Consider the following 11,325-nt stretch of genomic DNA (forward strand, 5'->3'; position numbering starts at 1 on the left):
TTTCTATTTTCATTTTTACTCGGGCTAAGAATTGTAATTTCATAATGATAACGCATTGAAAATAAAAAAAATATGTAAAAAAAAAATAAAAAAAAGATATGCATGTTTGATAAAGTCGTCATCCCACCATCCTATCATAAAACCTGACCTTTTTCATCATAAGTGACGTTTTAAAGGTCACTGGCAAAGGCTAGGCTGATGCATCATCAGGACAAGAGCTGGAGTCAGAGAATCGCCTCACACCAACACTGCTGCCGTCGCCTGCCTGTTTAAAACGGGATTTAATCTAGGGAACCCATCGTTTATCTTTTCACAATTGTTGTGTGTGTGTGTGTGTGTGTGTGTGCGTGTGTGTGTGTGTGTGTGTGTGTGTGTGTGTGTGTGTTCTAACAATAAACTAGACATTCAGAGAGAAAAACATCAATTTGATCAATCTTAAGTTGTATGAAGTTTAAGGCAACCAAAAGCATTTATTAGTAATTAGTACACTTAACATCTTGCCACAGGCATTTTTAATAACATATTTTAATAACTTAAAAAAAGCAACAAAAATAGTTATGAACACTATAGCAATTTATTCTTAATCAAAATGTCCAATTTCTTTGTACAAGTAAGCAACAAAATTACAGAGCGGATGAACCAAATACCACAAAATCTTCTGTGGCTTGATGTACCACAGTTTTTAAAAAGCCTGCTGGTTACAGAGCTTGTCACCTTGAAAGAGGAGGCAGAGCGCATACATACGGTGCATAATGCACTCTGGTAAGGTTGCAGTGGCACAAAGAAATCTGTTGGTGTCACTGCAGGAAAATGCAGTGGATCCTTTTGGCAGAAGTGCAGAAGCCAAGGCTCCCTAAGGCCCACAGGAAATAAAGACAGTGCATCAGAGAGCCCACTGGACTGTAAATGGCTTTGGCAAAGGTAAGGCCAGGTTAGTCACTGTCAGAACCTATGAGAAAAGATACAATGATAATACAAAGATCATTTTGTTTTGTTGAAAAGATGGATAGAAAGGCATAGTAAGTGGACATAAATGCAAATGAAGATGGACACAGTGACATCATTATCCTCCTGTGGATCACAAGTATCAAAGAAATCATTGCTGATGGAAAAAAACACTCACCTTAGTGTCAGTACAATATGTGAAATCACTGACTTTCTCCCCGTTTGCTAATACATACAGAGGCGCTGAGGGCACCCCGAATACCTGAAGTCCCCCCAACACCAGACTGTCCAAGTCCCCATTCAGCTTCTGTGGGGCACTTACAATCTGAGACTGAGGCAAAAATATAAAAATGTATGAATAATTTACATATTTGTTTAACTAACTGATCTCAGGGGTTTATTTATGATTCAGATTTTTAAATAAATTAGCAGAACGGTACAATTCAAAACATTGCCTTGGTACCTTACAAAATGCAAACATCTCTCATCTTTCCTACCTGTTCAGCACTGAAGATAACGTAGCAATAATTTTGCATTTCAAAGGTTTTAGGACTGTCTCCGTCATCCCAGAACAAGTCACCCAAAGCCCAGCCACCTGCTGACAGTGCCACCGTCAGGAAGAAAGGCTTTCTGCGTGATGCTGTGGTTGTCAAAGCAGGCTCCTTCATAAGAAAAGGAGGATGAAACAAAACATGGCGTAATGTTTTAAAACTCTTTCTTTCAAATACTGTTTAAAAATCAAACTTCAGGTAGGATTTCCTGATACTTGTAGGTGAAAACAACCCCGTGGTCATTGTGCTGAATATCACTATCAGAAACAATTTTTAAAATTCTGTTATCGGATGCTCTCTCCCAGTGAACCAAAAATAATCCACATTGAAGCTATGTTCTGCAGTGTCCTCCAGCGCAGTCACTCACCTGTTGGGGGATAATGTGTCCCTCCCGCACATGAACGTTTATAGTGTCCAGAGGGGCTTGCAGGAGCAGGTACTGACCCTTACTGTAGAAAGGCTGACCCTGGAGAGGACGCAAATGGCATACTTAACACTAATTTCACGCGTTGCCATACATCTCCACTGTGATAGGTTTCAACAGTTAACAATAAACATTTAGTGAAACTGTGTGGAGACTCACATTGTGCAGGCTGTACCACGTGCCAGCTGGCAGATATGCATTTAATTTCACTGCTCCTTGCTCTAAAACTGGGCTGATGAGAAGTGAGCTTCCCCACAGAAACTGGCGGTCTATGGTCTGACAGTAAGGATCAGTAGGAAACCTGAGAGTGAAAGATACACATGAAGCAGATAAAAAGATGCCTTGTTATATATTCTGCAGCGGAGGATGGGAATGAGAGGAAGGGAGATGAAATGACATACTCCAGGAAGAGAGGCCTAGCCACGGTGTCAGCAGAAGTGTGTGCATGATGAAAGAGTGTGTAGAGGAATGGGAGAAGGGAGTAGCGCAGGTTCAGTGCACTCCGCATGGCCGCCTGGGCCTTCTGCCCAAATACATAGGGTTCTTGAGGCTGATGGAAAATGAAAGCAGAAACACACAGACAATTAGAATAGGCAGTTACCTATATTCATCATACATGAAACAGATGGACTGCTCGGTTCAAGACACTTTGGAAAATAACACACAGACCAGACTCCAAGTTAATCATAAAACCCAATGACAGATATAATAGTAAAAACTTTTCACATGTGTGCATAGAAGTGAACTTAAACACATGCATATCCAAAAAATGACCACACAGCACACACAAAGTCAACCACATAAACAATACATTTGTCTCACAGCATTGGGCTTGTCATTGTGGTTTCTCATAAATGGATAAAAGGCTCCAAGCTGCATCCATCTCACACACAACTCCTCAGTGGTGTTGCCTCCAAAGCCACAGATGTCCGCACCCACCAGAGGCACCCCAAACAGGCTGAACTGCAGCACCACTGGCCAGAGACAAAAAGTAACTCGAAATTTATCTACTCTCTAAACTGTGATGACTTAATAAAGAACAAGAACAAAACTTTGAGGGCTTGATTAGCTCTTTAAATTCTTCAAAACCTAAAGATGAATCCCTCTCAAGCAAACACATCAGCTCTGAATTATCACATTAGTTCAATATGCTTAAACATATTAACAAAAATGCAGCATTTTAAGGTACATTTACCAGGGATGGAGAATCGAAGCTGCTCCCAGTCACTCCTGACGTCTCCTGTCCACACTCCAGAAAAGCGTCCGATACCAGGGAAAGAGGAGCGAGACAATACAAACGGCCTCTTTTTTCGTATCTTCAAGAGCGCACTGAGGATGGCAACACACTGAATGAGATAAATGCACAGTGAACTTCTACAGTAACGTCGTCTAACACTGGGGGAAAGTACTCCCACTTTTAAACAAGATGGCAGAGTTCTGTCATTATAGTTTATCTTTTTAAAAATAATTACAAAAACACATTTTAAAGGTATAACAGTACTTAAACAAGTGTTACACATGGATTTTTTATATATTAACCAAGTAAAAGTATTTATGTACTGTCTGTCAACTGATGTCAAAAGACAGATTTCTTTTTAACTCTAGTTTTACTAGTACCATATTTACTATAGTTTTACTAATTCTGCACATCGCTGCGTGGGCTAACCTGTGTGTTGCATAGGCTTCAGTGAGTCCGTAAAGATTGTGCAGGTTGTAGTGAGTAGACAGCTTCTGCTGAGACGACATACAAAGAGTTCCTGAGTTCAACTGGCCTCCAACCACCCCTGTTTTTGAGAAATACAGAAAATCACACATGTTATATATGAATGTGCTTTTTTACATGTGACACTTAGCAGATCTGTTATTGATTGCAGTGCTGGCCTTTCCTTTTGGATTTAGGTGGTGGCCTAGGGCGCCATCTAGTGGGGACGCCGCTGTAGTAACTCACATTACTTTCAGGTGTAAAGCAGAATTTTAGTTAATTATTATTTATTTATTTGAATTTATTAATCTCAGCTGGGATTTTTTTTCTCTGCTTTTACACTAGGACCAATGGACTGCCAGGGAAGATTCCAAAGCCCAGGGAGCAGTTGGGGATTGAGGACCTTGTTTAGGGGACCACAGTGGTTCACTTCAGTCACAAGTCCGGGGGGCTTGAACCTGGGTCCTCCAGTCCCCAGTCCACCTGTCTAACCACTCCCCAATTTGACACCCCAGGTCAGGACTCTATAATCATAAAAATGAAGAGGTAAATATATCAGATGCAGAGTATGAACATTTTTTTAGGAAAAGAAGAAGTTGGTTAACCATTTATGTTTTTTTCTGTTGGTGAAATGACCTAAATAAGCTTTTAAAGTAGGCTGTGAGCTTACTTTTTGCTTTTGTTTTACATGAAGTTTCTGTCATTTGCAGCTTTTATATAAACTATTAGTGCTGTTCACATCCTAGACAATACATTTAACAGCCAAGAATAAATGAGTAGTTTTAATGTGTTTTGTAGGCAATGTTCATACATATTCTCAAGTTATCCCTTTAATTACTGCACTAATATTAATAACATTAATCCAGTTAATCCAGATTTTATACTGCAGGAAGAAGGAGGTAATAATGTGAAAACAGAACATCTGTCAGTGTATTTCACATACATACAGTACATGGTTAAGCACAAATATATTTTTAAACATTGACGAAGATGCATGTGAACTATTATATTAGAACTTGACAGCAAAAATCATCTAAAATCTATTAAAAGTTTGAATAAAACATGGCACCAAACTAAATTTTAAATTATCAGTTTTCATATAACTTTGAAGTTTGAAGTGAAATTTCTCAAAGAAACTCTCAAAAGCTCAAATTAATCACTAATGTTATGTGTTATGCATTATTAAAATATAATTAAATTATTTGCTGCAACAGTTTCATATAAGGCAGTCCATATTGTATTATTTATTACCATATATTAATACCAATATTTTGGGTGGACGAGATTTGTTTTTTTTTTTTAACTTGTCCTGTCCAGCATGGTAGCAGGCAGAATGATGGTCTGGCTGCTGTGTTGTGCCGAACAAATTTGCTTTGCCAAAGGAAGATTTATGGGTATAAGGTTGCTCTTGATAATCAGATTTCTTTTTTTTTTTTTTATCTTATTTATTTATTTTAAATTGTGGAATTCACATGATCTTGCTGGACCTGACCGGGAGGAGACAGACAAAAAAGGAGAATAATGAGAAGTTAAAAGGAAAATAGAAAAACAGGAAGAGGAGACAAAGATACACAAGATAGAGGCAACGACCTTCAATCCAACCCAACACCAGACAACCAACTGCTACACCTGTACAGAAACAACCGAGAATCTCCTACAACTTTTACAGGTAAGCTGACAGTCATCAGGAGTTTCTAAAAAAATAAAAAATAAACAAGACAGCAACAACAACATGTATCACAGCAACAACCAAAGTACCAGAAACACACACAAAAAAACTCAAAAAAGCTCTTAGTGTATAAACCCACAGGACAACTCAGTGACTGTGTCAGCATGCAGAGTATGAGGAATGAGGAGTGATCAGTGATGAGTGTGATTGTCCAAATGCAACCACGCCTCTCCAGAGGCTAGAGGAAGACTAGAGCGGCGCAGAGACCCGGGCAATCAGGAGCAATCCCGGAGCACGAACCCAAGCCACCCCACCATGATGAGATTTAACAAGAGCTTCACTTGGGCTTTGGTCAGCACTAATTACATGTGTGTTTTTAATTTACATGTTTGTTTTTATTCTTTTAAACACAAATCATGTGTAACTCAAATTAAATATACTTACTGGGTGTGTATGGTGGATTCTCTAGATCGCTGTCAGGACAGCCATCCATTGAGCCCTGGACAAAACTAGCTGGTTCATTCATATCCTGAGTGCAACATGAGGGCAAGAAAAAAAACAGTGCAAGTTATTAATTTAGAGATTTGAAGATGTAAAAAAAAAATATTTAGTTGTGAGTCTGTGTTTACAAGTACATACAATCCACAGACCATCAACAGGAACTTTGGTATGAAAATCCCTTATGCAGTCCTCCCACCATTGTCTGGTCTCTGGATTAGTGAAGTCAGGAAAGGTTGTTGGGCCGGGCCAAACCTGTGTACGCGGGCCGATTATGTTCATGACAACCACACCCAGATTAAATTACATTATGGAGGTACTGCATATGCCTTACAACAGAGCAAAACAATAAACATCCCAGTGTAAAATGCAGGCCTTACCTTCCCTATCAGAATATGTCCTGTAGCATTTTTAATGAAAACATCTCGTTTCAGTCCATCATCAAAGGGAGGGTAAGTCCCAGGAGGGCTGGTGCTGCTGATACCTGGGTCCTGAAGCACAAATCATGAGACAACCCCTCAGCTACCCACCTAGATACTTTTGCATCCATCTAATTTCCCCAACTAATTTACAGACCTACGAAATGCTTTAATCACAATAATTAGCTGATCTTTTGTGTTGTCTGTTTAAATTGAAATGCAAAAATAGGACAATTAAATCAAAATCCATTCTTTCTTAGGTCTTTAAACTCAATGATGACCTACCAGAATAAGGATGTACTTCATGCCTTCCTTATGAAACTCTTCCACCATCTCTGGCAGGTCCCCAAATCTCCAGGGGTCAAAGGTGAAGACCCTCCGCTTGTCTGCATAATCCAAGTCATTCCATTGTACATCCTGGTAATGAAAATAATTGAAAACTGTTTATAACCAAGCATTTAAAGAGGAATCCAACTGCAGCTAGGAATTAACACCAACTATGCAGCAAACCATTAATTTATTTTGGCACAATTACATTTTACATAATTTGTATAGAAGACTGAGAAAATTAAGATTTATATAACTTTTCATGCACTTATACTTGTATTTTTTGTACACTTTGTATTAGAGTTTCATTTTTACATTGATATATTTATTATGGCTGTAATTATTTAGATAATTTTTTTAATCTAGTAAAACACCTATACACACATATACACACACACACACACACACACATACATATATATACATATATATACACACACACACATATCACACACACAACTGCTCAAAAGTTTGGGGTCACTTAGAAATGTGATTTTTTAATAAAAAGCAGAATTTCAATTATTATAACATGAAATTAACCAGAAATACAGTCAATACATTGTTAATGTGGTAAATGACTGTTATTGCTGGAAACAACAGTTTTTTTATTGGAATATCTACAAAGGTGTACAGACACCCATTTTCCATCACTTCTGTGTTCCAATAGCATATTCTGTTAGCTAATCCAATTTTATCATGTTAAAAGGTTAATTGATCATTTGAAAAGCTTTGTGTGATCATGTTAGCACAGCTGAAAACTGTTGTTATGATTAAAAAAGCAATAAAACTGGTCTTCCTTTGGCTAGTTCAATATCTGGAGCTTCAGCATTTGTGTGTTCGATTATAGTCACAAAAGGGCCAGAAAAAAAGAACTTTCTACTGAAATTAGTCAGTCTATTCTTGTTCTGAGAAATGAAGGCTGTTCCATGAGAGAAATAGCCTAGAAACTGAAGATCTCCTACAATGGTATGTACAACTCCCTTCAAAGAACAGCACTAACTAGTTCTAACCACAATAAGAGGAGAAGTGGGAGGCCCTGGTGCACAACTAAGCAAGAGGACAAGAACATCAGTCTTTAGTTTGAGAAACAGACACCTCACAGGTCCTTAACTGGCAGCTTCATTAAACGGTACCCGCAAAACACCAGTCTTAATGTCAACAATGAAGAGGCGACTCCAGCATGCTGGCCTTTTAGGCAGAGTAGCAAAGAAGAAGACATATCTAAGACTAGCCAACATAAGGAAAAGATTAAGACAAAAGGCAGAAGAACAAACACTGGACAGAAGAAGATTGGAAAAAGGTGTTATGGACAGATGAATCTAAGTTTGATGTGTTTGGATCACAAAGAACATCATTTGTGAGACGCAGAGCAAATGAAAAGATGCTGGAGCAGTGCTTAACGCCATCTGTCAAGCATGGTGGAGGAAACGTGGTGGTCTGGGATGCTTTGGTGCTGGTGAAGTGGGAGATTTGTGCAGGGAAAAAGGGATAGTGAATAAGGACGGCTATCACTCCATTTTGCAACGCCACGCCATACCCTGTGGAAAGCGCTCGATTGGAGCCAATTTTGTCCTAAAACAAGGCAATGACCCAAAGCACAGCTCTAAACTATGCAAGAACTATTTAGGGAAGAAGCAGTCACCAGATCTCAACCCTATTGAGCTGTTGTGGGAACAGCTTGACCACATGGTGCGTAGGAAGTGTCCATCAAGCTAGTCCAACCTGTAAGAGGTCCTTCAGGAAGCATGGGGTGAAATTTCCTCAGATTACCTCAACAAATTGACAGCTAGAATGCCAAAAGTCTACAAGGCTTAATTGCTGCAAATGGAGAATTCTTTTATGAAAGCAAAGTTTGAAGGACAAAATTATTATTTCAAGTGCAAATCATTATTTCTAACCTTTTTTGTTTTGACTATATTTTCTATTCATTTTGCATCCCATTCGATTAATGTGAGTTTTCATGGAAAAAACATATTTTTGGGTGACCCCAAATTTTGAGCGGCAGTATATATGTAGTACAGGTGTGCAAACATCAGAGTGGACATTGTTTTGGTATATACTGTATGTATGAGCTACACATACCATGGGAAAATTAGCATTGTGCATGTGTTGTGTAACCCTCCGAGTTGCATTGGTGGTTGTGTAGCCCCAGCGACAGAGATGAAAGCCCAATGACCAATAGGGAGGCATCATGGGAAATCCTAGGAGAAATTAAATTACACAATTAAAATCACTGTTTTCCTCAAGATTTCCCACTTAAAAACTACACGTCACTTTTGGTACTTATAGATGTCCTTTGTGGTGGCTACCTCAAATGTGTGACTGAATGTTACTCACACAGTAAAGACATACCAACAATCTGGAGGTACTGCCGTATGACGCTTTGGGAATCAGGACCCAAAAAAACATACAAATCTAGGATTCCACCAGTAGATACCCAGGTGAGAGCTGGGGTTGGCTGCAATATCACTTCTAGAGACATAATTGAGAAAACAAATATGAATAAATATTGTCCTCATTTGCACAATCATACCAACATCAACATCAAACAACGGATACTTTAAACTATCTTTTTTTGATATATATAAAGAGAAATCCAATATCATCTAGAATTAAAGTGAACATGGCATATTTTACATGTAAATAAAAGGGGCTTTCTTATTGTATATTTATGTGTGAATAAAAACAAACGAACAAACAAAAAACCAAATTTACCAATTGCATTGCTATTAAGAAGGAAAACTCCATGTGCCAAGCCATCTCCTTCTTGTACTATATAAAACGGGTGGGAGCCATAGAGGTTAGCACCAGCCTGCAGAAACAGACATTTACACAGAGCAGAAAAGGTTGTTAAAGACAGTGGTGCAGGCACTGTGTATGTATATGGGTCCAAAGATATCATGAAATAATGTGATTTGCTGTTAATTAAAAGATGAGTAATTTTATTTTACATAAATGGCTTCACTAACATAGTCTTTCGGAGCAGCGCAATAGACTCACATAAGGTGCCATGTCTCTGTTCCAGAAAGTCAGAGAAGTCCAGTTGAGGTCCAGGAGGAGAGAGGTGTAATGCTCCCCAAGGCCAGACACGAGGGAGGAGGCCAGTGTGGTGGACAGCTGCAGATACTGGTCAGCAAACAGTAGGGGAGCAACAGTGGTGTTCATACTGGACACAGAGAGCAAACAAGCATAAAATAATCTTCTCAGTTTACATGTTTCATTGAACCTATCATTGGTAATGAAGGTATAGGTGTAGGTTAATAGACAGACATTTTTATGATAAGGATTTTTTATATATTGAGATTAAAAGTGGGCAAAACCCCTCACATCACTCTTCCATTGGTTTTTCGTCGCACTATGAAACCAAATGGGTTGGACTGGTATTCAGTGGTATAGAGGACGTCCTGCGAATAAACTTTGTTCTGAGGGATGCCAGCTGGGAGGTCAACTTCATACCGCTGACGAGATGGATCCTTTAACTAAGAGGAGACTAATCAATTATATCAGTAAAATAAAAATCACCCAATACACCATCTACTAAAGTAGAGGAAGCATTGTCTTGGTCTGAGATATATGGAATATAAAATACAATTTGTGTTATTATCCCATTTCAACTTAAAATAATTCACAACTTCATGTAAACCAGATTAGACCCCAGTTTGAATGTGTTGTGTGTAAGTTTTCATTTCCTTTATCACATACTTACTTGGTCATGCAGAGGAAAAACAGAGTTTCAAGTACTCACAGTGATGTGCATGCAGCTTGAAGTCTCCTCTATGACTTCTAAGCTCAGAGTGGACATATCTTTAGGAAGGTAGGAGGGGGAGGTTCTAGTCAGGCTGGCAACCTGTCCCTGCGTGCTTGGAGTGAGGGGACCCATCTCATAGCCAGGATAGGAATGGGGGTAGAAACACCAGGGCGGTCCTGTAGAAAATGGCAGAGGGGAGTAGCAGCATCCTCTCTCCTCACACTCCTCCTTGCTCAGAAGTCTGTCCTTGCCACAGTCAAACCGACTCTCTGGGGCCATAGTGCATTCACTTTCTCTGGAAATTCCAAAGTCATGATGGATCTCTGGGTGAATATCGCTCTTTGACATGTTCTTTCTTTTTGCTGGATTATAAACAAGCTGTTTGTGTACTATGTTCCCACTGTACTTGTCACTAACTGACCGAACCAGTCTCTCTTCATAGCTGGACAAGTGGTGGCTGTACAAGCATACTAGCAAAGACAAGGCGAGGAGGAGTACAGTCACAGTCAGTTCACACAACAGAGCCATCCTAAAAAGTAAAACCAAATGACTCCTGTTGCTTTGGGTAAATATTTTAGCTAGTGATGTAGCTAACTAAACATTTTCTGTTGGCGCTGTTAACTTTTAACTAAAACCAAATTATTACCAGGGAAAGTAAGTAGTAAAGCATGGCAGCAAAGCAAGATATATATAAAAAACCTTTATGATAAAATAAACCGTTATAAAGGTACGAACAAGCCTGCCGAAGACGTAACTGACGCGTCCATGATAGCAACATAAAAGCTAATTGTAAACACTACGGCAAGATGATGGGACAAAAATGTTCCAAACTACTACAACACCTCCACATCAGCTCCCCCCGAAAGTTTGAAAGGAAACTACTTCCCAAGTACAGTACTTAAGAATTATTACTGAAGCTTAATTAAGCCATCAGGTTTATACCGTAAATAATTTTTTTTATTCTATGTATCCAAATGAGGAATCGTCATTTAAAAAAGCGTAAGAGATCTTTTTTTTCCCCTGAATGTACAGCAACGAAGAT

General features: G+C 38.9%; 1 protein-coding gene across 2 annotated transcripts; it reads right to left on the reverse strand.

Moving 5' to 3' along the window:
• Nucleotides 1-505: 505 nt before the first annotated feature.
• Nucleotides 506-11,160, reverse strand: gaa (alpha glucosidase). 2 transcript variants are annotated; one of them, XM_042006631.1, is made up of 19 exons: nt 10,281-11,160; nt 9,863-10,014; nt 9,536-9,701; nt 9,251-9,347; nt 8,888-9,007; nt 8,618-8,736; nt 6,494-6,625; nt 6,170-6,280; nt 5,931-6,044; nt 5,736-5,820; nt 3,587-3,704; nt 3,116-3,249; nt 2,743-2,894; nt 2,322-2,470; nt 2,080-2,221; nt 1,864-1,962; nt 1,443-1,607; nt 1,124-1,276; nt 506-949 (listed from the first exon to the last, which is right to left on the reverse strand). In XM_042006631.1, exons 1-19 carry the CDS (start codon nt 10,809-10,811, stop codon nt 884-886), a joined length of 2,805 nt encoding a protein of 934 aa, XP_041862565.1. In that variant the 5' UTR covers nt 10,812-11,160; the 3' UTR covers nt 506-883. The 2 variants fall into 2 exon arrangements, with proteins under 2 accessions (XP_041862565.1, XP_041862575.1); XM_042006641.1 differs by lacking the exon at nt 5,736-5,820 and having other exon boundaries at nt 5,942-6,044; nt 10,281-11,159.
• Nucleotides 11,161-11,325: the final 165 nt, after the last annotated feature.

The sequence above is a fragment of the Melanotaenia boesemani genome, chromosome 2 (assembly GCF_017639745.1).
Source record: "Melanotaenia boesemani isolate fMelBoe1 chromosome 2, fMelBoe1.pri, whole genome shotgun sequence".
NCBI lineage: Eukaryota > Metazoa > Chordata > Actinopteri > Atheriniformes > Melanotaeniidae > Melanotaenia > Melanotaenia boesemani.

Coding starts and splice junctions, on each gene's coding strand:
- gaa (XM_042006631.1), bottom strand. CDS start 10,811: ATGGCTCTGTTGTGTGAACTGACTGTGACTGTACTCCTCCTCGCCTTG. Junction 6,626..8,617: donor ACAATGCTAATTTTCCCATG/GTATGTGTAGCT, acceptor TTTCATTACCAG/GATGTACAATGGAATGACTT. Junction 1,277..1,442: donor TTATCTTCAGTGCTGAACAG/GTAGGAAAGATG, acceptor TTTTTGCCTCAG/TCTCAGATTGTAAGTGCCCC.